This window comes from Lytechinus pictus, chromosome 8 (assembly GCF_037042905.1).
Source record: "Lytechinus pictus isolate F3 Inbred chromosome 8, Lp3.0, whole genome shotgun sequence".
Lineage (NCBI taxonomy): Eukaryota > Metazoa > Echinodermata > Echinoidea > Temnopleuroida > Toxopneustidae > Lytechinus > Lytechinus pictus.
Genome location: NC_087252.1, coordinates 41,759,790 through 41,786,570, shown reverse-complemented (window position 1 = coordinate 41,786,570; position 26,781 = coordinate 41,759,790). Strand labels below are relative to the sequence as shown.

Below are 26,781 nucleotides of genomic sequence, written 5' to 3'. Positions count from 1 at the left end.
CTCTGCACTGGTTCCATTGTGCCAAGCAGTGCAACATATCATCATTGACTTTCATATTCTTATGTTTGATCGGTATATTCCTGCACATGACACCAGACCTTTCATTCCAATGAGATCAGTCCTCACCGTTTGCATTAGCGACATCACATATTCGAATGCACCAATCATATCGACTCTCAGTGATTGGTTTCCAAATGCAAAGAGTCTTGAGCTATCTTGTAACAGTAATGATTTTATACACGCTCGAAAATACAATTCCGACCCCCCCACTGTCTTCCTGGAGACAGGTAAAATTAGACTTGTGGAGCGGACACTCAAGAGACTTCGTCACTCTCGAGACCATCTTCCTCTCCCTTTCTTCTGCCTGTCAAAACATAGAATCACTCTTCATCAAAAGCACTAAAGCTTTCCAATGGGGCAAGTCAAGCACAACCATCAAAGCATGTAAATTACCTTATCTGACTGATATCCATCTTGAATTTCGTCGGTCTGAAGAGCACTATGCACTTCGATTGATAAAAGACTTGCTATATGACGTGAATCCTGGTTTGAAGTTTGTCAAAGTAAAAGGTGTACAGCTAGGAAACGTAGTATTGAACAGTGTTGAATGGTCCCGAACATCTTCAGATTGTGGGTTGCAAATTAAAGGTGCATCAGCGGCTGTACCCATAACTTCGTTAATTGATCTTACAACTAGTGACTTTAAAGATGTTACTGTTCTTACACTTGTCAGTTGCAAGACTGATTTCGGTCAGTCTGAAAGTAAGTCCCTGCAAAGCCCGAAGGAACTTGGTACTCTGCGGGAAATCAGGTTCGTTGGTTCAGAAAACCCACTTTCCGAATCTGACAGGAACAAGGTTTCGGAGTTGTATCCTAATGTCAAAGTGACTGAAAAACAGGAGAGTCAGGAATCATCTGAAGAATCTCAGGAGGGTGAAGGAATACCTTCCAAGTTGGACAAAGCCTCCTCTCAATCACTCAAAACCTCTCCAATAGGTGAGTTGATAGAGATTGTTCTTCAATATGATTACCACATAATTGTGATTTATTCAAACTTACCTTTATGGAAAATAATTATATTTACAAGGCTTTATATTATGTAAAGAAAAAAGTTAGTAATCATAATAATAGTAATAACGTTGTACTTACCAAGGGTAGCCACTTCAGTTCCGAAACCTGTTCTCCCAGCGGGCCCTGCTGTTATCATCAACCCTATTCTGGTGCACACAGCTTTTTGAAGAATTACTTCATGCCGTACCGATTTATCTCACTTGGGTCGAGTGCAGCACACTGTGGATGAATTCCTTGCTGAAGGAAACTACGCCATGGCTGGGATTTGAACCCACGACCCTCTGTTTCAAAGTCCGGAGACTAATCCACTGGGCCACGACGCTCCAAGTTAAATCTTACAATAGGCATAATGGGGTTAATAGGAATTTACTTCTGCAGACATGGAAATTTCGGGGAAAATTTACTCATGCAAATTACGCATATAGATAGGCTAAACTCCCGTGCACTTTCTGATATTTCCTCAAGTACCGTGATGCCGATGTTTCGTTAACATATTTCATTGTTTGAATAGGCGATTCATTGTTGAAAGACATGTAGATATAATGATTTATAATATATCACCGAAATTTAAAAATAATGTGTAACTAGTTGTAAGGAAAGAGTTGTTCCTTTTATTACTAACCTTTTTTTTATATACAGATGAACTTGCTGAGGAAAAGGTTGAATTTCATGAAGATACAGTCTCAAAGAACCCTGAAGGTGGAGAAGAAGAAACCTCATGGCAAGAAAAAGAAGAGGAATTTGACGTCAACCAAGGAAGCCTGCCCCGTGTATCAGGTTTTATAGGAGTAGAATAATCAGGAAAAGTTGTCTTGTAGTACACAACAAGAATTTGTTTGGTATTGAAACATGTGTACTAGTTTGCATGTCATTGAGGATTTTTGGACGTAATTAAATTTGTAATGTTTACGGCACGAAAGATAAAGAGGGAAGACAAAAGATAACTGTGGATTTTTTCCTTGTAATGCTAGCATGTTACTCAACTAGACCTTTTTTATAATTTGATTTAAAAAAACACATTGACCCAATGGGGAAATAGATGTTTAAAAAATTGCCAAAGTTAGAAAAAATTCTTGTTCAAATACGATATTCCACTTATCATTTACAATGGATATTTCAGAATGTCCCCGAGTCGTGGCAATGTTAAGCGACAATGATTTATTAGAATTTTGAAGTTAAAGTTTTGTAATAAAGAAGTGCAATATAAATATTTTTAATAATTTTCAGTACCTGATGAAGGAGATGTCGAAACAACCAAGAAGGAGTGCTGCAAGAGAATTGGAGCTGATGGTGGTAGACTGCGGCTAGAATCCTTTGGGATTGAACTTGAGATACCTCCTGGTGCAATCGACAGCAAAGAGCCACAAGAAATCTCTCTTCATGTCCTGACCGATACTCCTAATCTTGGTGACACCAAAGACGAGATGTCAGTCTGCTTTGGTGTACAGTGTCTAGCTCCTGATGACTTAGTCCTTAGGTTACCGGTGACTTACACAATACCTCATTGCGCTGTTGCAACACGGTACTCCGGTTTAAAGGCAGTCTTGTACACTGGAGAGGGGGAATACTCACCGCGTAAGAACTTTAACGTGCACGGCTTAACTTATTATTTTATATGTGTATTATGGAGGGTTAAAAGTGTCACCCAGATGTTCAGATAATTACCTACATCCTTCGGAAAAAAATTTAGACGACGAGTTCTCGTCTGATCTGCATCATGTAAAATGGACAATACATGACCTTAGATCTCGTCATGTCGACATCATTTATGAGAGATGATGAAATGCTATGATCTTATGTCTTGTCATGAGTACATCTTGAGATACCTCCTAGTGCAAGTCTACATCTTTTAAAAGAAATGATCTGATGCCATAATCTTAGATATCGTCTTCAATTCTTTGAGGATATGATAGCCAAGTTAATGGATCGAAGATTTTCTTATCTGATCATCTCTTCTCCCCCAGTATGTAGACATGAACAGTTTGATCATGGTATGTGACCATATCAGTGGCGTACCTAGGATTTTCCACAGGGGGGGGGGGGCAAAATCGGGCGCCCAAAAATTTGACAAGCAAAAAAAAAAAAAAAAGGGGGGGGGGCAAAAAAGGTATTTTAAGCTCGTCAGGGGGGTAGGTATATGTCTTTTGTATGGGTTGTGACTCGTCAGGGGGGGGGGGGCAGAGTGCCCCCCTGCCCCCCCCCCCCCCCCCCGTAGGTACGCTAGTGGACCATATCTTCTACAGGATGTAGACACGGATTGATACGAGTTCATGTCATGCGATCATCTATCCTGCTGGATGCAGGGGCGTAACAGGGGTTGGTGGCCGGGGGGCGAAATTATTTTTCCCACAGAGTTCTGGACCAACATATGAATATTCATGACTTGCGTCTTCGGATTAAGAGTACGCATGCGCGTGCCTCGACCAGTGATGGTCGTAAGCATTCACGTTCAGTTGCTCAGAATGAATATTAGCATCGTCAAATTACCGGTACTCTTACATAGTTACATATGCCTTATATATATCCAATTCTTAAACACTTTTCAAACTAGCTGCCATTAATGGCAAGACATGTGCTAGGCTAGGGCTCGCTTAGGCTAGCGCATTAACTTTACCTCAAATCTGGACCTGTCTAATGCCTAGTACTAATCAGTGTTGTAGTGCCTTGGCCTTGAACATTCAAGCCTTGGCCTTGGCCTTGAGGATTTTGAGCCTTGAAATTTCAAGGCATTTTCAAGGCATTTTGTATTATGTACTTTCATTTGTTTTATAAGTAATTATAAATGTTTCAGTTGTTTTTTTATATTTAATGACACTAATGGTCAATACTACCAGTCACCAGTAACATCAACAGCAGCAGTAGTATGTGTACTAACAGTGTCATCAATTGTAATTGTCACCATTATCAAGAATTTTCAAACAAAGAATACATCAGTTATGAAAAATAGCATTATGTATTGGTAATGTGTTGTAATCATGACTAATGATGTTAATGACAGTAAATAATAATGATCAAGATCAAGATAATAGTGCTTTGATGACAATAATAAATTTGACATCTGACTGCAATTTTGACAACAATATTCATACTTTAAACATAGCTAACTCTAACGCACGATAACAAGGTTGATTTCTATTCCATTAGGATTTTCCTTGTATTATTTTCTTTGGCCAACAAGAATGAAAAGATTTGGTAAACTTGAACACAGTCTTCAATTTTGTCATATCCAAATGGGTTATGTCAATGGCATGATGAGCCAGAAACTTTGAGGGGCCAAGTATGGCATATAGAGCAAAATTTCTGTCAAAAAAAAGAAGAAAGCGATTGAAGCGAGCGAGTGAACAAAATTTGTCCCCCTCTTTCTATAGGAAAAGCTAATTTTGCGATAGATTGTTTAAAAAATAATATCACATTTACTTTATCTTTTCATTTCCCTTCCCCCTTATCTAAGTGTATTCTTGGTGGTGGAACTTCTTCTTCTCTCTATCTCTTTTCTAAATTGTATATTTGTTTTGGGTCAGATTGACAAAACAAAGGGGGAAAATGTTTACTTCTTTTTAATCATATATCGTTCAACAGTGAATTTCATTTCTCTACAGTTTCAAGGAAATAAACAACGTATTTGTTTTTGTGTCAATATGGTTTCAAGAAATAATGATTAATAAAAAAAAAGTAATTGAATAATTAATTATTATTAATATTATCAACAAGTATTAATAATTAATGATTGATTAACTGTTTATAGAAATAATTAATATTTACCCTCTCCCAACTAAGGGTATGGGGTGCGCCCTGTTTACTTTATATCCTTTTGAATATAACTTTATTTTGTTAGTATTCTTTATTCTGTTTTTTTAAGGTAAAATAAGTGTAGAAGATACAAGAAATGAGAATTGAAATTTAAAAGTGGTTGTAAGCAGAAAAAAAAAATGAAAGCTGACAAGAGTCCTAAAAATGACTCATTTTCAGTTTAAGCATTTAAAAATTTTAACTTGCGTTTTGTGCTCTCTAGCCCCCCCCCCCCCCCCAAAAAAAAAAAAAATCCCTGTAGGATTTTTATTTCCAAATGAAATATGCCCTTTTTAAAAAAGAAATATACCTTCTTTAATAATAAAACATAATACATTTTAGGTTCGAAAATCACAGATTTTGAATCGTGCTTGCATCAATTATTGTTTAGTACAGTACTAATCCTGCTCATGGTTACAAAAATGTATAGAATGTTGCTTAATGGTTGGAATATCACAAATTTTTGGCTGGCTTCCTGCACTCGCATCAATTATTGTACTCGTTCTCTTCCCGTTCACAAAAAAAAATGCTTAGAGTGTCCAGTTTTCAGGTTGGAATATCACAAATTTTTGAGCTCGCGCTTTGCGCTCACACTTTTTATAAGGCTTATGAGGTTATTTCATGTTTATGTTGTTTTATAAGAATAAAACTAAGAAGTGACTGATCGGGGAAAACATAGGTGAAATAATTTCGGGCCCCGTCCCCTATTGGCGAAAGTCCGATCCGCCCTCGTGACACATACACACACACCGGAAAAAATGGCCGGTGGCCCCCCCCCCCCGAAAAAGCAAGGACCCCCCAGTGCCCCCCCCATAAAAAAATCCTAGCTACGCCACTGCATTGCATGGAACGTATTATAACGTCAGGCACAAACTAACGTCAGTGATCTTGATCCCCGTCTTCCCCCTAAATTAAGGATTTCTTAGCTGAAAAAAAAATTGACAAGCAAAAAAAAAAAGATCTTCACATTCAAAAGAGGGGACATAAGTCTTTTTTTGTTGCATTTTGACATTACAAATTATTGATTTGGCTTCTCAAAGGGGGGAGGGCACGTCCCCTGGATCAGTTGTAAATTGTCAGGGGGCAGTCTGCGCCCCCCCCCCCCCTTGGTACACTAATTGTTCCATGCTGATACAGCGTAGATCAGAGTCTAGATCTAGAGACTAGACTAGAACTAAGATATTTTTTAGATCTAGGACTGGTTCTGTATACGGACTAGAAATATGTTTTATTTATTTATTTTTATTTATTTATTTCTGCATGTCATGACAATGTACATAGTGTGACCATCACAAAATTGATTACATTAAATTTTACATAATACTAATGTATAATTAAACCATGTTAAATAAAATCAAACGTAAAGTTCGGAATTTGGTTCGAAGTTTTAAACCATGGCATTAGTCGGCTATTACTATTAGTATTAGGCATTAGACAGGTCCAGATTTGAGGTAAAGTTAATGCGTTAGCCTAAGCTAGCCCTAGCCTAGCACGGTTACACTTCGTAATTCCGAAGGTTCTTTATTCCGAAGGTTCGTAATTCCGAAACACGAAAATTGCCTTTACCTCGATGTTCGTTAATCCGAAAACGTAAAAGGGTTCGTTAATCCGAACATTTGTGGCGTTATTCCGAAGGTTCGTTATTCCGAAGGTTCGATAATCCGAAAACGAGTAAATGTGATATTATTTTTTAATCTATCGCAAAATTAGCTTTTCCTATAGAAAGAGGGGGACAAATTTTGTTTACTCGCTCGCTTCAATCGCTTTCTTCTTTTTTTTTGACAGAAATTTTGCTCTATATGCCATGCTTGGCCCCTCAAAGTTTCTGGCTCATCATGCCATTGACATAACCCATTTGGATATGACAAAATTGAAGACTGTGTTCAAGTTTACCAAATCTTTTCAGAATATCATGAAGACTTAAAACATTCTTGTTGGCCAAAGAAAATAATACAAGGAAAATCTTAATGGAATAGAAATCAACCTTGTTATCGTGCTTTAGAGTTAGCTATGTTTAAAGTTAGAAAATTGTTGTCAAAATTGCAGTCAGATGTCAAATTTATTCTTGTCATCAAAGCACTATTATCTTGATCTTGATCATTATTATTTACTGTCATTATCATCATTAGTCATGATTACAACACATTACCAATACATAATGCTAATTTTCATAACTGATGTATTCTTTGTTTGAAAATTCTTGATAATGGTGACAATTACAATTGATGACACTGCTAGTACACTTACTACTGCTGCTGCTGCTAATGTTACTGGTGACTGGTAGTATTGACCATTATAGTGTCATTAAATATTAAAAAAAAAACTGAAACATTTATAATTACTTATAAAACAAATGAAAGTACATAATACAAAATGCCTTGAAAATGCCTTGAAAATGCCTTGAAAATGCCTTGAAATTTCAAGGCTCAAAATCCTCAAGGCCAAGGCCAAGGCTTGAATGTTCAAGGCCAAGGCACTACAACACTGATTAGTACTAGGCATTAGACAGGTCCAGATTTGAGATAAAGTTAATGCGCTAGCCTAAGCGAGCCCTAGCCTAGCACATGTCTTGCCATTAATGGCAGCTAGTTTGAAAAGTGTTTAAGAATTGGATATATATAAGGCATATGTAACTATGTAAGAGTACCGGTAATTTGACGATGCTAATATTCATTCTGAGCAACTGAACGTGAATGCTTACGACCATCACTGGTCGAGGCACGCGCATGCGTACTCTTAATCCGAAGACGCAAGTCATGAATATTCATATGTTGGTCCAGAACTCTGTGGGAAAAATAATTTCGCCCCCCGGCCACCAACCCCTGTTACGCCCCTGCATCCAGCAGGATAGATGATCGCATGACATGAACTCGTATCAATCCGTGTCTACATCCTGTAGAAGATATGGTCCACTAGCGTACCTACGGGGGGGGGGGGGGCAGGGGGGCACTCTGCCCCCCCCCCCTGACGAGTCACAACCCATACAAAAGACATATACCTACCCCCCTGACGAGCTTAAAATACCTTTTTTGCCCCCCCCCCCCTTTTTTTTTTTTTTTTGCTTGTCAAATTTTTGGGCGCCCGATTTTGCCCCCCCCCCCCTGTGGAAAATCCTAGGTACGCCACTGATATGGTCACATACCATGATCAAACTGTTCATGTCTACATACTGGGGGAGAAGAGATGATCAGATAAGAAAATCTTCGATCCATTAACTTGGCTATCATATCCTCAAAGAATTGAAGACGATATCTAAGATTATGGCATCAGATCATTTCTTTTAAAAAAATGCCTTGAAAATGCCTTGAAAATGCCTTGAAATTTCAAGGCTCAAAATCCTCAAGGCCAAGGCCAAGGCTTGAATGTTCAAGGCCAAGGCACTACAACACTGATTAGTACTAGGCATTAGACAGGTCCAGATTTGAGATAAAGTTAATGCGCTAGCCTAAGCGAGCCCTAGCCTAGCACATGTCTTGCCATTAATGGCAGCTAGTTTGAAAAGTGTTTAAGAATTGGATATATATAAGGCATATGTAACTATGTAAGAGTACCGGTAATTTGACGATGCTAATATTCATTCTGAGCAACTGAACGTGAATGCTTACGACCATCACTGGTCGAGGCAGAGTCCACGCGCATGCGTACTCTTAATCCGAAGACGCAAGTCATGAATATTCATATGTTGGTCCAGAACTCGGTGGGAAAAATAATTTCGCGGCCGGGGGAGGGGGCAAGAGCAAAAAAGAAATCCCGGTCGACATAGTCTGAACAGGATTTGTTATGATTGTGCTCGAGCATTATGACGAAGCTCAATGCGTGATAAGTAAAAAAAGGGGGACACAACAACGCACTTAAGCCCCGAGCGAGCGAAGCAAGCGATACAAAAATCACCCTTTCATGATAATCTAACTTAGAGATTGATTTTACATGGTATTCAGAAAATAACTTCATACATAATAACATCTTTCATCTTCCTTCTCTTTACTTTCCTTTCATCTTTTTTTTTCGGTTGTAGAACTTAGGATTTATAATCTATGGGGGGGGGGGGGGGCAAAAGAACATGGGGGGGGGGCAACACACGAAAGTTTTGCCTATTTCACAAAATCGAGCGAGAAGCATGAGCTTTTTTACAATATAGGCCCTACTGATTTGAAAAGAAACCTGTTGATGGCTAGCTGTTTGCATTGGGTCATGAAGATGATATCTCATCAAATGAATAATGCGAGCGCGAAGCGCGAGCTGAGAGTTTTTGAAATCCTGAGATAATAACTTGACGTTCTAAGCACTTTTCGTTATCATGAAATAGATGGCTATCTAACTAAAAAAATTCATGCAAGCGCGTAGCGCAAGCTGAAAATTTTGATTTATAGAAATTATGAATACGCAGGATGTGTATCTCGCTAAAACGAATATTCTAATCGCGAGAAGCATATTGACTTGAACACTGGACTTTTAAGCACCATGTGAACAGATAATTTACTTATCTCTGTCAACAGTTACTGCGATTGAGCGCGTAGCGCGAGCGAAATTTTTTAGTTTTATGTTATGACCCGAAACATTAATGTTGACAAAAATTGTTGGGAGCTAACAGTAAATGGATGAGAAAGTTTTACAATTTATAGAACGAAAAAGTTTTGATCGAGCACTTTGCAGCATTAGTAGGATGCTTATGACAACATTTATTATACATTTTTTTTTCGAAGTTTCGGGGGGGGGGTGGGGGAGAGGGCAAGTTGGGGCCTACTAACTGGGGCAAATGCCTCCCGTGATATTTTTTAACATTGCAGATGGCCACTTTTTTTTCAAGCCGCGGGTACATACACATAACTTCAACGCAGTTGCGACTAAACGAAGTATTTTGAGGCAGCACGAAATAGCAAATGTGGCAATAGTTGTAAAAAAAATGTCGCCAGCGAGCAAAGCGAGTCTGAAAATTTGGCCTTTCCAAATGATTTGATACTAGCCTTGAAAATTTAGCAAAAGTAAACATTAAGAAGCTTTTTATGGTAAATCTATCCAGCGTAAAGCTGTACTGAGGCTAGGACATAGGGGATATAACTGGCCTTGGCTAAAAAAAATTGTGTACTGATTGCGACCACTATTCCATAACATTTAGCAAGTTTATAATAAACGCCATCCACCTATCTTCTCGTTATTTATAGTTTTCAATCCTAGGTAGCCCGGTCGTTTTATTATATTATTTTCTTTTTTTTAATGTCCCTTTTCTTCATTTTGATTTTCCAATTTAGCTTTTGGCTCTACCTTCATTTTCCGTTTCTTTTGCCTTTTTAAAATGTTTTCCCGTGTCATTGAGTCATATCTTTTAATTTTATATCACTCTCTTGCTAATCATGCTAATGCAGGATATTTTGTACTTTCTCTCCTTTTCTTCTTTCCTTCCTTTTCCCGCTTTCCTTCCATTTCTCCTATTTTTGTTCTTTCATTCTGTCACGGCTTTTCATTTCCCTTTCCATTTCCTTCACCCCCTTTTCTTTTCCCCCTTTTTTCCCTTTTTCTTTCTTTCTTTTTTCCCGTTTTTGTCTCACCTGCATAGCAGAGTGAAACTATAGGCGCCGCTTTTCCGACGGCGGCGGCGGCGGCGTCAACACCAAATCTTAACCTGAGATTAAGTTTTAGAAATGACAGCATAACTTAGAAATTATATGTACCTAGTTCATAAAACTTGGCCATAAGGTTACTCAAGTATTACTGAACATCCTACCTGAGTTTCATGTCACATGACCAAGGTCAAAGGTCATTTAGGGTCAATAAACAACATCAAAATCTTAACCTAAGGCTAAGTTTTCGAAATGTCATCATAACTTTGAAAGTTTATGGATCTGATTCATGAAACTTGGACATAAGAGTAATCAAGTATCACTGAACATCCTGTGCGCATTTTAGGTCACATGACCAAGGTCAAAGGTCAATGAACTTTGGCCATAATGGGGGTATCTGTTGAATTACCATCATAACTTTGAAAGTTTATGGATCTGACTCGTGAAACTTGGACATAATAGTAATCAAGTATCACTGAACATCTTGTGCGAGTTTCAGGCCACATGATCAAGGTCAAAGGTCATGTAAGGTCAACGAACTTTGGCCACGTTGGGGGTATTTGTTGAATTACCATCATATCTCTGTAAGTGTGTTGGTCTAGTTCATAAAACGTGGAAATAAGAGTAACCAAGTATCACTGAACATCTTGTGCGAGTTATAGTAGTTTTCAAAATCAGCACTGCTGCTATATTGAATCGCGTGATGCAGGTGAGACCGCCAGAGGCATTCCACGTGTGTTGTTTTATTTTCCCGGTGAAATCTGCCGGGGGGGGGGAGCTTGCCCCCCCCCCCCCCGCCTGTTATGCCATTGGCTGGATGTTGACATGACGAGATCCAAGATCATGTCATGTGAGGGTGTAGACATGTTGAGATAATATGCCGAATATCTAGGTGGCACTTTTAAGCTTCCGTATACAATTAAATTAAATAATTACAATACTTTGTGCGTGTGAAAAGAACAAAAAATATCAGTAACGGCTGCGAACATATTGTGTGACGCGTAAATTGAATTTCTTAACTTTAAACCCTAAAAGTTCACCCTGATAAGTAAGAATTAATAAAATCGAAAATAGTGAACAATGTTGGTAAGGGTTTAATAAAATCTATCAAAGAATAAGACAATAATGTTTAAAATGTTAAATTTATGACGTTATATCCAAGCAGTTCATCCCTTTTATCATGTAATATAAATCCCATAGCTCATGAATTCAATGGGAATGATAGGCATACACATATTTTAAGTAAAATATGATAAATGAATATATACATATTTATAGATAAGGGGGTATGAAATGATGTTTCTGATGAAAAAGCCACCTCAAAAAATATATGTAAATAAAAAAATTCTGAGAAAATAGCGCTTTTGGGAATTCATATCACACGACGTAAATGGGGGAGCTTTTCGTCTGTGACGTCACAAAAAGGAAAGGTTTAATGTTATTCTTTGATGGATTTTTCATCAAACCCACACTAGCTTTCAATCGACATTTTCTTTATTTTTTCTGCTTTTATCAAAACCAACTTAATATCAGGATGAATTTACGCTTTAAGCGATTTCTTGTCCTTAATTCACTTTCGCAAATATTATTTCCTTTCATCATATATTCCTTAACCGTTTCATTCTTTTCCAATGCAGATGCAGTTGTTAAAGAACGGAAAGTACTGTCAAGGTCTGGAATACCCAGCTGTAATATCATGAAGGACGTACTCGAACTCAAGATGAATCATTTTTCGTGGGCGAAGATTATGATCTGGATCAAGAGCTTCTTCTTCCGCGGAAAGAGGATGTGCTTTTGGCCATTTAAACAGATGAACCTGCCCCTAGCTAGGACACCTGTTATCTTACATGCACATCTACTTGACGATGTGAAGGGGAACAAGGTTCATTCTATTCACCTTCTTCTTGAATGCCAAGTCAACCCCCGAAAAGAATTGATTTTAACAAAATAAATAAAAAGAACCAAAGAAGCATAACACTGAAAACCTTTATCAAAATCGGATATGAAATATTAAAGGAAGTTATGGCAGTGTAAAGTTTGTCTTATTTTTGACAAAACAGATAAATGCGCAACTCAGTGATGTGCAAGTGAGAGAACTGATGATGTCCGTCACAGACATTTTAATTTTTTTGTTTGAATTGTATATTATTTCAAATTTTACAGATTCTACAAGGACTATCCTGTTAAACCACCAAATTTGGAAACAATGGCAATACATATGTTCAGGGAGGAATAAATCTTTGTTTCACATGACAATCGGAAGACAATTAAAATATTTTCTTGAAATTGAATACAAAAAAAATAGTGAGTGGATGGTGTCATTAGGCTCCCCATTTGCATACATACCAGGACGTTAATGTAACTTTACTGCGAATTTTTCCAAAACCTGAATATGTCCTAACTTTTTTTATTCAACATCCGATTTTATAAAATTTTCAATTGGATGATTTTTTTTTAATACAAAATGGGGTTGACTTGTCCTTTAACAGAAATTCAAAACCCTTTCGCTGATCAAGGCTTATGTTAATCAGTCGGGTCGCGTGCGTGTGCAAAATCACTCGCGTTTTCGACTTTTGGCGACTTTTAGGATTTCGATGCGATTTTTTTTCTAACGGTGTCTTCAATCGGACAAAAACGCTGGGAAAATAGAATGAAATTGAAATTTGGTTGTCGTTTTAAGCCGGCAAGCGCCTTAAATGAAATGTACTGGACTACTTTAACAAGCGAATCTTGACTACTGTTTCAACATAATCACATTTCACATATTTGACCTGATTTCTGTTGAATTTTGTGTACATCCCACATCGTCATCTCCCATTTACTCCAACATGTACTTCTCTCTCCGCACGCTCGATTTTGATCGTAAGGTACTGATCTGAAGTTAGTTAGGCCTATTGGTCACAAACACACGAACTTCTAAGGTCTACGGTATTCTCTTCGTCTAGAGGAATAAAACAATCGTTCGGGTATGATTCTCGCGCGCTAAAATTGCAAATCGGAGAGAATTATCAGACCAATATTCCAGTATATCATTATTCGTATACTTCGTTTCCAGTCTTAATACAGGTCTTACAATAGTCCTCACTCTTCCTCCAGAGAAATAAAAATCGCTGGCACGGTAAAAATTTGCACGACGAAAATGCAAATTATCATACCGTACTGAAAACTAGTCTAGATTAAACTCGGATTGGAAACATACAGCAAACAGAAGACATGACTTCAGAGAGTGACGGGTAATACAAAAATCCTCAATATCATTTGTTATTCATGTTTTACATTGCATTGTCTATGCTCTCGCTCTCGAATTGATTCATGGGTGGAGCAGCCAGCACTGTAACGTTGGATCTACCTTGGCTCGACTAACGTTAGCTGCTCCATGCTATCGATGCACTTCGTGTCCAACCGCGGCCGGGTCCCGCCATGGGGCCAGGCATGTCCGCATATGGGAATTTCAATTTCATTTTATTTTCGCAGCGTGTTTGTCCCATTGAGGACACCGTTAGAAAAAAAAATCGTATCGAAATCCAAAACAATCGACAAAAATCCCAAGCCCGAGTGATTTCGCAACGCACGCGGCCCGACTGATTAGCAAAAGCCCTGATCAATGTCTTCAATTCGCTGTAACGAACCAGTTTAATAGTAGGACGTATGTGTACTTCGACAACGACTTTTAAATTAAACTCGCTTTAAAATAAGGTGTCGGCCCAACGGATAGGTATGTCCCCGTACCTTCTAACTGCTAGTTTTAGACATTACATTTTAATTCATACCACATCCTGTTGATTTATTTGAATATTCATTTTTATCCTAGTCCGTTAATTGAGGGTGATAAATTTCTCTAATGCCCACAACCTATTGATTACATTTAGTGTAATGACGTTAACACATTTGGGATGGGGGAACAAACATTCGGTCGCATTCCAAAAGTCTGGTATGCAAAAAGAGTGGCGGATGTACAATTTTCCACACGGTGCCATGGATAAATTGTTGCTACATAACAAAATCTTGACAAATTTATTGAGTAAGATCTCATTTTGAAGCTAGACCTATAGGCTAAGTATATTATTATAAATTATATCGATACATACGGAGCCTTTAAAGTGCCATCGACTTGACGACTTGGCGAGATGCTTTATCTTGCCATGTCGACATAATAACCTAATTATGTCGACATGGCGAAACAAGTTATCCCACCAAGCCGACTTGTAAAAAGTTATATGTCAACATGGCGAGATATTATATCTTGACAAGTTGACTTATAAAAAGTTATAAGTTAACTTAACGAGATATTTGGAGTCTCGCCTGACCTCGGACACTTGATATCTCGCCATCTTGACATAATAAGGTTATTATGTCGACATGGCAAGATAAAGTATCTCGCCAAGTCGTCAAGTCGATGGCACTCTAAAGGCTCCGTAAATTCAATATTTTTTATATTTTTAGGCATTTTAAAAGCAGGGAACAACTAAATGTTATACAAATGTGACAATTTTTAAAATATGCAGGAATGAAATACATGTGTATATCAGCTCTGATCTGGAACCTAATCAGTTAGTAAACTGTAGAAATTTGGTTATTTATCTAATTTGTAAATTTAAATTTTAGTACAAAAGTTGTGCATCATTGCAACAAACATTTCAATCCATGATGTAGTCATTTTTCCAAGCATATAAACGGTGACATGCATTATTGGGGCAGAAATTTGAAATAAAATATTAATTAATTAGTGTAATCAATATGCATACAATAACATATAATTATTCGGTTTTTGTTACAGATCTAATTATTGGTGTTACAAGATTAAAACTGCAAAATACTAGGGTGATCTAATATTGCATTAAATTTTGAAACCACTTTATGTGCAGCAGGTCCAATTTGAGAAAAACACATTTCAAAATATATATTTACATTGAAGTCTGTGTAATAATTAGCTGTCAATTATTCATTTTCAGGAAAAATAAAGGTAATTGAGACTTAATTTTTTTTTCATTATTTACAGAATGGTAATACCTATAACATAAAAAACTATATTTGGGATCAGTTTTACACTGTTCGGCAAATTGAACCACCTTATAACATGCGACCATTCAAAATTTCTAATGGTACTTCGTAACTGCAAAATATATATATTTTCATCAATTCATAATTTTTTTGTCGCTTATCACTTTAGCATATATTGAAAATGCTTATTAACCAAGAGCATTAGACCAAAATAGGCTTTAGAAATGAAATTTCAGGTGAGATGATTTTTTTTTCAGGATAGGTCCGGGAATATGTCTAAAATAACATACTAAAAGTGCTCATGTATCCTCATTGGGGGTTTTCCGTATTCCAAGATGGCTTCCAAAATGGCCGCCATTCATGAAAATTGGTAAGTAAAAAAAAATGGTTTCCAAAAAATAATAAATGGCTGCTGATACGTAAAACCCCCCTAAAACTTTGTATAATATAAACCTAGAAAATACGACTTTGGTATCTAAAAATGGTTTAAAGGGTCAAATAATTCTTAAGGACAAGTTAAAGGACAGTCAGTGGTCCAGTAGGTCAAAAAAATCAACATGGATTCACACAGTGACTCTTGTTATTCATCGTGCTTCAACATCAATTTTATCATCGCTATCATTGTGAACTTTAATTTAACCCTTTGCGTGCGACGGGCTTCCACAGAAGCCCAGCGAGTCGTCCACTTAGCTACGACGGGCTTTTACAGAAGCCCGTCTTTGCCAACCAACGTGGATTTTATCTGGATTCAATACAGGACTATCATAGCTTTGGATTATAATCAGAACTGACATTCAAGAGATGTAAGATTATCATTATTTTTGTATTTTTTAGTGTATTCATAATTTTTTTCCTGTATTAAAAGAAAAGGAAATCAAATTTAAAACTAAATTTTCATTGTTATTTGTTGCAGTATCGTAACAGCCTCTAGTCTACTTCAGTTCCGAAAACTGTTCCTGCTATTATTAATACCCGGCTAAGCTAGGCTACCTATTCGGTGGACAGAGCTTTTTGAGGAATTACTTCCTGCTGGTACCCATTTACCTCACCTGGGTCGAGTGCAGCACACTGTGGATGAATTCCTTGCAGAAGGAAATTACGCCATGGCTGGGATTTGAACCCACGACCCTCTGTTTCAAAGTCCGGAGACTAATCCACTGGGCCACGACGCTTCTCGTCCCTTGAAGATGACTTGGCGCTGATCAATTATAACAGATTCCAATAATGAAGAAAACTCGGTCACAAAGATGTCATATGAATGTCTGTTTCTTGACAATAAGTGGGCCTATATATGGCCAACGTCCTAAACGCAACCGAAGATGAGATGCGAACATAAATGTCCATAATAATGCTTAAAAGACGTCAATTTCTCTGAGGTGACTTCAGTGATTCCCAAAGATTAACGATAGACTATACATATCCCACCTCTACGATAATACGACATTTAAGTCTGGGAGAGTAGTTGTGATATCACTGTTATCATGTGCGTCGCCTCTTAACTAAGACTCTGTTACATTAAGGAGGACTGACTGTTTTTTTTTTTACTGATTGAATTTTCAAATCACAGATCATCGTTGTCTTATTGTTCATGGATCGGGCATTCAAGCGTGACTATTGTTTATTTATTCTTTTTTCTTTATCAATTCTTTTAAAATAGTTATTAAAAAAACCCTAACTATTAAGATTAATTTGAAAGTGGAATTAAAAACTGATAGAATGCCATGACACCAGGACGGGGGGGGGGGGGGGGGGGGGCAGGGGCCTTTTTTTTGGGGGGGGGGGGTTATTTAATGCACATGGTTTCCTATAAAATCTTATTTTTCTATTCTGGCTTGGAAGATTCGTTTTTGTACACCATTTCACACCGAGAGGTCAAAGCAGTATCTGCCTATTTTAAAACCTGCCAAGCCCATCTGCTAATCACGATAATTGGAATATTCATAGCATTTATTTTATGACAAATAGTAGGATGAATGATCTACTAAACGCGTGTGACATGTGTATATCACCTTATTAAAAAAAGATTTTTCTTTTCAATGCCCTACCACTTTTCAAGTAGTAGGTCCATGGTCCAACGGATAATCCAAGCGTAAATCTTTGTATTTGACATCCTTACCAAATTCTTAATTGTTTCTTTTTAGATACTGGACAGTATAAAACTACACTTTTTAATTCTTTATTTGAAACTTACTATGAATATATTTTTGATGGTGGTATTAATTGTCAATAACAGATGTAAGTAGATCTTGAATCTACTTATGATCATGATGTTGTATAAATATACCCGATATCGTCTTTCATGTCATGTTAGTGATATATTCACCATATGTATATTCTGTTTCTGCATCGGGTATAATACTGGATGGTTTTCTTTGGTAACAGGAGGTGGAAGAGAAGGAAAAGAAACTAGGATTCATTCCTGCTCATATCGACGTACTTGTCCTCGTACAGGAGGCAGAAGTTGATCTTGAAATGGGATGTTATGTCAAGAACGAGCAAATTGGAGACACTGCTGTAAGTTTAGTAATGAGATGAAATGTTTTGATTACTAATTGAACACAATGTGTTTATGAGGTGAGGGTTAGAACATTTGTTGTAATGCGTGGTTATGTCTTATTCTGTATAATTTTTAGAAATAAAAATTCAAACTTAAAATATATCAAAAGTTAGCTTTCGATTTCTGCCCAACTGAAGCTTCAATTTAGAAAATTAAGATACCGTCATTTCATGTTTATCAGTTATAAGGATATTGTTATATAAAAGTATAAGATATCACCGTTTTACTGTATTTTTTTAAATAAAAAGCCCATATAAAAATAGGAGTCCCTCTTTTTTTTACTGCTGAACATCTGCATTATCTAGGGCCAGTACAATATCAAAAATGTTTATCGTCTGTAAGTTTTGCCCGGTAATTAAAATTTTGAGTGTATGAGACTGCACACACACGTTCCCACTTTGGACCCATATGATAAATGACTGTGTGAGTGTTATTCTGCGAAATTACATTTAAAAAATGACCACGATATCAGGGGGGCTGATACAACGCACTCCCTACCAAACTTAACAGCGGGGGTTGCATCCCTCATGCTCCTGCCGAAAAAAAACATTGTTTGGATGGCATTAAAAAAATCCTTACATGAGGTGTGCGCGTATATGTGTGATGGGCATGGAATAAATCTCAATAAGCGTTATAACGCTTCTTCCGCGAAAAAGGTTGATTATATTTCATTGCTCGCTAAACTCTCTTGCAACACCTAACACATGGATCTTTAGCAAGAGAACAATAAAAACACTGGTGTAAGAATACGGTTACAGGACAGGGTAGTCACCCCCACTCATTTCTCTCTCTTTTCTTTTAGCGCACCTGGAGGTGATCTTGATGATCACTAAACTCGTTAAAATGTAGCAAACCAGATTTTTATTTGGAATGCTCCTTGCTAATATTCTTTAAAGGACAAGTCTACCCAAACAAAAGTCAATTTGAATAAAAAGAGAAAAAACCGACAAGCATAACACTGAAAATTTCATCAAAAAAGAAAACAAAATGATTCAGTAAAGTTTGTCCTCTATGTCAAATCAGTAAAAGTTTGTGTAAGTCAAATAATAAAAGAGATAATAAATAGAAAATGATGGACATCGTCGAAACTCTTATTTGCATGTCACTAAGTTGTGCATGTATATATATTTTTTTACCCATAAGCAAAATTTTAGAATGTCGTAACTTTCTTATTTTACATCTGATTTTAAAGAAGTTGCTTGTTTGATTTTTCTTTGATTCAAAACATTTTATTTCCTTGGGTGGACTTGACCTTTACAAAGACTACACGCTAAACACAAAAACAAAAATCGTAATGATATTAGAAATGACAATACTTTACTCTACAGGTCGTAGCATTCTGCAAACTTAAGAGTTTGACCAGGATTTGTGAGGACTTTGAACTGGATCTTGGTAATCATCCTGATATTGTTGCCGTATCAATTAAAGCAGGACAAACCAAGAAACTCGAGGTCAAATGTTTATTTGAGTTAGACTTTCACATTCCTCAGAAATTAGAAAAGGTTTCGCCACTAGATTCAGGTAACAGCTACAAATATGAGCGAACATTATTAATTTCCAAGCACATCCTTTTCCCCAAGACAATCACTGACTATGATGCAGCCATAACAATAATGAAAAATTATTATACAAATGAGAATGTTAAAAAAATGGAAAGCATGTCTAAGTTAACGATATCATGTTTTGTGTAATCTTGGATGTAGGTGAATTAGTAAGTTGATTTCATCCGGAATGTAATGTGAAGTTTCAAATAGATTTATTTCAATTTCAACTTCAAGATCATGAGCAAGATTGAACATAAATTATATATAATCGTCATGTATACTAAATTTTCACTTACAAACCATTGCTTTTAGCCCTATTTAAATGTGATAAAGTAAATAATAGCTTTAAATAGCCACTTTTGAATTCATGGTTTGCAAGGAAAACGTTATCATAATAAGTAAAAAATGGATATTCAAGGAGCTATCACTTGTCACCTTCGTTATATTCTAACTTATATAAATGTATTTTAATGAATAATTAACCTTTGGAAATAAAATGTTGTTGGATTTAATTGAACTATGTGTACAGTATAATGAAATAAAGGATGCCATACATCTAATTACTTTTGCCGTGTTTTTTGTAGCAATAGAGCACAGTGCATCAAGTTCACAGACGCAGCAGACATCAATTCAAATACGAGAGGGGACCATAGAGTAAGTTACGATCATTTGATATACTTATAATAGTTTAATCATTGCTGATTTTGATTGCACAGCATGTTGAGATATCCACAGTGTACCACCAGTATTACTAAGAAGTGGGATGTTATGCTCTTTGTGTTGTTGTAAATGAAAATAAAAAGGGAAGCAATCAAAGTAATTCATAGCTTACGGAAGAGCCTTAATTTCATGTATTACTTTCCAGATTAGATGGCAACAATAAAAACACCAGCAAGACCCGTTAAAACATTTTCGGAGTTGAAAACTTGAAGATTGCATGACGCAATTGAAGAAAAAGTTCGCTCAGACAAGAAAGATGATTTTAAATAAGAAGAGACAATCTCACAAGCATAATGCAGAAAATTTCATTAAAAAGTGTAAAATAAGAAAGTTATGACAATTCATACTATCGCATATTTTACAAAATAGTTGTATGCTCACACTGGTCGGTATGCAAATTAGGAAACTGAATGACATCACCTAATCACTATTTCTCTTGTATTTCATTATAGCAAAAATATTTTTTCATCCTCCCCCACCCCGTTCTCACGTGAAACAGTTTTTTGTCCTCCCTGAGCATATGGTATACCATTGTTTTAACATTTTATGGTTCAGTCAACTTGGTTCTTATTGTGAAAACCTTTGAAATTGAAATATTATACAATTCACATAATACAAAAAGCAAAAAAAAAATTGTGAATGAGGGATATCATCATCTCTCATTTGCATGTCACTGAGTTGTGCATATTACTCTTTTGTGAAAAATAAGCGAAACTTAAAAAATTACATAACTTTCTCATTTTACAGGTGATTTTGGTTAAATTTTCAGCATTATGCTTGTTTTTATTTTTCTCTAAATGCCCTAACAACGAACAAACTGAAGTTTTTCGACATGATCTCATAGGAGTGAAATCGCATGAATGATTGAAATGCTAGAGCAAAAAAATAGAACAGAAAGAGAAAAAAGACGCTAAGCGGCGAGCTGTGATTGGCTGTCAAGGTAAACACTTAGGCTTAGTACCAGCCATGAATTGAAGTGGGGGAACATAATCGGTTCTGTTAGTTGAATATACGCTGCCTTGAGCATTTGCAAGTGAATGAAACTTCTTGCTCTATTGTTCTTCTCTACTGACTCAAATCAACATTTTTTTCGGATTGACTTGACTTTTAAGAAGTGAAATGGAGCATACATGTAATGATATGACTAGAAATAATTTAAGAGTTGAAAGGCAGTAATTGAAGAAATTAGCAGTGTTTTAAGAATTTATACCCTGTAATCATTATCAAATAAATAATCTAGGATCAATCCAGCTCGAGAGAAGGACTTTGATGACATTCTAGAAACCGTTGCAGAAAAGTTTGCCTCGCGTCAAGAGATACATAATTTGGGAAAGTCTCTTGGCTTTGGACCAGAGGATATCGACCGTTTCGTTGAGGAGAACATGAAAGAGACAGGAGTGTCCTACATAGGAACTCTTTCAATGCTCCGAAGTGGAGAAAGAAGCAAACAAAGAATACAGAGCTGAAAGCCTTGCAGACTGCTCTAGAAAAGGCTGGTGAAATCCATCTCGCTGATGTACTATTTGGTGAATGATTGAATGGACCTCAAGAGTTTTGTGAACTATGAACTATGTTGTTCAATGGAGGATTAGATAGAGGCAGTCAGTTGGCAGGTCCTCAAAAAGTAGCTTCTTTTATCCTAGTGATATTCATGATTAGAGGGTGTTTGCATTATTTTCATGCATTATTTTAATTATTTCAAGTTGTTGTTTTACACTTAATTTGTGTTTGAGCCAGAATGATCTTTCGATTATGATAAAGCTGAAGATCTTAGCTTTAATATGATATTAAATATTAGTTTTATAAGAAGAAGTATTTTAGATGGGTCACCAGCCAGCTTTTCATAGGCCAAGTACATTTACCAGCTTATAAAACAAGAATACTTCACTCCGATTGGTCAAAGAGACCACACACCCACGCAAATTCCAACGTTTCCACACTGGTCATCTGCAAGGTCACACGCACAATGTGGTAACCTCTTCGAATTACCCGCGCCTGTTGTTTTAAAAACATTATTCACCCAATCAGAACACTGGATTTTATGCTACTCAGAAATTCCAGAAATTTCCTCTCGTATCTTGATGGAAAAAGTTGGGTGCTGACCCATATAAGAGGTGCCACATACAGAAGAAGAAAATTCCGTTTGAGGCATCTATTCAGGCCTGAAATTCACTTATCAAATTATTTTATTCAAAAGAAACGACCAATATAAAAGAGTAACATTTACCCTTTCCTATGGTATAAGAATGATCAATACTATTTGAATAGAAAGTGGTTAAATTCTTTCAGATTTGAAGTCTCACAATTCACGAGATTGTGCAGGAATATCTTGCTCATTTGCTTACTACCATAGGGAAAGAAACAGATATAATGAGAGAAAGATAAACAAGATTAGTTTAATATGACGTCTGTAGCTGAGAAGGGGTGTGCGAACATGCACGGATGAGGATGTGTCTGAGTGTGTAAGATCAAATGTTATTGATTCGTTGTGTTTATGGGAGTATGTTTGTGTGAGGGTGTGTGCGGGTAAGTGTGTGTGTAATTGACGCAGCTGATTGCAAGGTGTTTATTTGCATTTTATGAATATTGTATCATAGAGTCAATGCAGTTCATTGAAATAATCTGATATGAAGTTTTTTAATATGTATTTGGTTATGTTAACGAAATTCTTGGAAACTCATTAATTCATGATTTATGTACTGTATTTCAAAATGATGAAATAAACATTTTTAATTATTTTCTTTTTTGGATATGTACTAAAATTTGATACACAGAGAGGCATTGCAAGTTGTCGTAATATATATTTTGTACTGTATTGATTGATTTTCTTTACATAGTGAAATATATCACAAAGGATGCCAATTATGAAAATTGATAACAAAATAGAAAAGAGAACAAATTTGAATTTTATCAAAAGGTCGAACTGCCTTTGCGAACGTACACGGATGAGGATGTGTCTGAGTGTGTGTAAGATCAAATGATATTGATTCGTTGTGTTTATGGGAGTAGGGGTATGTGAAGGTGTGTGAGTGTGTGTGTAAGGGCAGGTATATATTAATTGACGCAGCTGATTGAAAGGTTTTTATTTGCATTTAATGTATTGTATTATAGGGTCAATGCAGTTCATTGAAATAGTCTGAGCTTAAGTTTATTTACATGTATTTGATTATTTTAACGAAATTCTTGGAAAGTCATTAATTCATGATTTATGTACTGTATTTGAATTAATGAAATACAAATTTGTTATTATTATCTGATTTTAATGAAAGTAATAATATTGCGTCATTTTGTTTGATTTAATATAAACGACGTGTTTTCAAGGTACTGCGCAGAGAGGCATTGAAAGTTGTCATAATAAATATTTAGTACTGTGTTTAATGATTTTTCTGTACATAGTGAAATATATCACAAAGCATGTCAATCATGAAAATTGATAACAAAATAGAAAAGAGAACAAAATTTGAACTTTGCTCAATAGATCGATAGATCACCAGTGGTGATTTTTTGGGGCATTGCATTTTTACATCCAAATTGTTTGCATTAATTGAAAGCAAATATCGTTCATTTCCTATTCAGGACATAAAAAAATATTTTTTTATTTCATTCTCAACAAAATATAAATAAAAAAAATACAATCATAACAAGTCAACATCATAAAAAAATATACCAAGTTCATGAAATCAACTCGAAAAAGACATGTTATAAGAAAGTTGCATACAAAATAATCATTTGTAAATGATTTGTGATTTATGATTTGTGAAAATTGAGGATCCCGCTAAAAAGCAAAGCTTGTATATTGTAGGCTCCTCAAAATATGACAGACGAGAAATAAATTTTATAGATCTTATCATGCATGCAGTATTTTCTTTTTTATTCAAATCGATTGATCCACCTGTTTTTTAATTGATATTTTTCATTAAAAACACATACAAATACATACTAAATGATACATGTGAAATTGACAAATAAAAATAGGAGGATAGCCGGGCTCAGCAGTATCAATCATGGTGTTGCTGGTCTACCGAGGGGTCCTCAGTTTCAATTTGCCTCCATTGCAATGCCCTATCCAGAGTCGCATGTATGCACGTTGAGATTGTTCATCATTGTTGGCCACCCCCACCATCATTTCAAGACCTAAATGTTCTATCCAACAAATGACAAAGGGGTTCTATTTTTTTTTATAACTTACAGCGGTTGAAATGAAATAACACTAGTCTTTCACAAAAATTAAGATGTCTGTTTTGTTTTAGATGTTTCGTATCCTTTCTATTATGCGTGAATTGGATGCTGTGTCAGAAATATATAAATATGTAATATACATGCTTTCATACGTTACACAAGTGAGTGAAACTTATTACATGAAGAAGAAACGTGTTCAATTATGGATTATCCATTAAGAATATTTCAGATTACATTCTTAGATTGACCTGTACATAAAGCTCAGCATTTCCTTCACCTAATATGCTTTTATTTTCATACAGCAAAATGTCATTTTCAGCTTTGTATTCTTTATTATTTGTCATATTTTTTATGTTTATTTCTCTTTGTTATTTACAAATTATCTCACATTCTTGTTTTAGAATAATGATTCTACTAATAAATGCATATATAATCTTGTTTTAGAATAATGATATGAAACACCTAAGAGGGATTAGTTGGCAATATATTTACATGTATATAGGTTATACATTCTACAATATTTTTGCTCCAGTCTTTCATAGCAGTTTTTAATACAACAAAATAAAATAATGTTATTCGAAGAATACACGGAGAATTTGTAAAATTATCTTAGGCATTTGGATATATACATACAAATGCACGTCAAATATGTATTAACCAAGACTTGAAGAGAGAAGATTGGCATGGGGTAAAAAAATGCAGAAAAATCAAATCATCCTCTGTGTATTTAAAGACAAGGTTACCTCGAAAAAAAATATACCAACATATCTCTTCGTTTTAAAAACATCAACAATGTCAAACAAGAACACAAGATTTGAAAATAGTCAATTGCCCTTTTTGGTTGGTTTTTACTAGAAAAGGCAATGGACTATGGCCGCCCCTCCCCTCATACAGTCGTTTTTGACATCATTAAAATTTTGCCCAAAATGCCAGTCTCCTCTCCTGCAAGTGGTCTCTTTGTTTAAATGTACGATTCATATCATGTTATATTCATTTTTTTTTTCTTTTACGATTTTCACCTAAATTTGTTACAACTTTTTAAATGTACGGTTTTAAAATGTTTTTTACAGTGTCATTTTATTGTGCCTATAGAAATTTGTAAGCATAAATTTTCCAGCTTCAGCTCTGTAATTTAATTTAATGAATTGTTAGAAGATATATGAAAAATTAATAACGCAATAATTGTATTTTAACGATGTCTCAGGTATTCATGGCCTATTCATGGCCATACGCAGCAAGGGGGGCATGGGGCAGTTGCCTCCAGAAACGTATACCTTATACTGAAAATCTCAAAATTCACCAAAAATGTGAACAAATTTCAATTTCAATTTAGGAAATGCAGAAGTGCCACCCACCCGACAAGCTCGATTGCTTTGCTCCCTCGCTCCCGAGTTTCTTTAAAAATGTTTTCGCATTTTGCCCCCCCCCCCCCCGGAAAACATATCTGGTTGCGCCCATTGACCTTTGCCTCGTAAAGTGAGTTTTTTTTATTGCAAGCTGCTCCGTCAAAAAAATAGAAGATATATGAAAAATTAATAACGCAAGAAATGTATTTTTGCGATTTCTCAGGTATAGACCTAATCATGGCCATACACAGCAGGGGGGGGGGGGAACCTGGGGCAGTTGTTTCCAGAAACTTATACCTTATACTGAAACTTTCAAAATTCACCAAAAATGTGAACGAAATTCAATTTCATTATATGAAATGCTGCTTACGGCCATTGACCTATGATTCGTAAAGTGACTTTTTTAATTGCAAGCTGCTCCGTCAAATAAAGAACACATACACACATTGCATTCGGTTATGTTGATATTTAATATAGAAATCTCTTCAATTGTGTTCCCATTTCCTTTGTTTTTATTGTACATGAAATGTTATTGCAGTACTTTGGAGAAGGTAGATACGTGACTAGGGAATGTGAATTTTTAAAATAATATTTTTTTTAACCAGGTAATCAGCAGGATTGGTAAACATGGTGAATATAATCAAAGTACTAGAGGAGCCAGGTAGAAATACAGTGTATTCGTCTTTGAAATATTATTCGAATCATAGCACTGGAAAACTGAAGAAATCAAGAAACAGTTTTAGAAATTCTCTAAAAGTTATTTATTTTCATAGATTCACACTATCATCATGTAATTCTACAATAGATAATTAATACAATTAAGATACTTAAGAAATGTTGATGATAATCCTTTACAAAAGATCTATTGCAATTTAAATTTTCGTTTTGTTTTGTGTTGCCTTCTTAAACATACATTTTGTAATATTGTGGGGCCAGGCTCGATTAGCACTTGTGCTATTTTCTGGTCCCATTTACCATCTTTTTTTTTAACATGTGTAAATGCTATGCAATTTGCT

The 26,781-nt window shown here is 35.9% G+C and overlaps 1 protein-coding gene across 1 annotated transcript; it reads left to right on the top strand.

Annotated features, from left to right (window-relative positions):
- Positions 1–26,781, top strand: LOC135153105 (uncharacterized). The gene is made up of 8 exons (XM_064104098.1): positions 1–996; positions 1,711–1,848; positions 2,299–2,646; positions 12,056–12,300; positions 17,802–17,933; positions 19,305–19,497; positions 20,105–20,174; positions 21,481–26,781. The coding sequence occupies exons 1-8, from the start codon at positions 156–158 to the stop codon at positions 21,704–21,706; spliced, it is 2,193 nt and encodes a 730-aa protein (XP_063960168.1). The 5' UTR covers positions 1–155; the 3' UTR covers positions 21,707–26,781.

What these genes read in the sequence shown, in the direction of transcription:
- LOC135153105 (XM_064104098.1), top strand. Translation starts at nt 156, where the DNA reads ATGCACCAATCATATCGACTCTCAGTGATTGGTTTCCAAATGCAAAGA. An exon ending in ACGATGTGAAGGGGAACAAG is followed by an intron (nt 12,301 to 17,801) that starts GTTCATTCTATT and finishes CTTTGGTAACAG; the next exon opens with GAGGTGGAAGAGAAGGAAAA. An exon ending in AGCAAATTGGAGACACTGCT is followed by an intron (nt 17,934 to 19,304) that starts GTAAGTTTAGTA and finishes TTTACTCTACAG; the next exon opens with GTCGTAGCATTCTGCAAACT.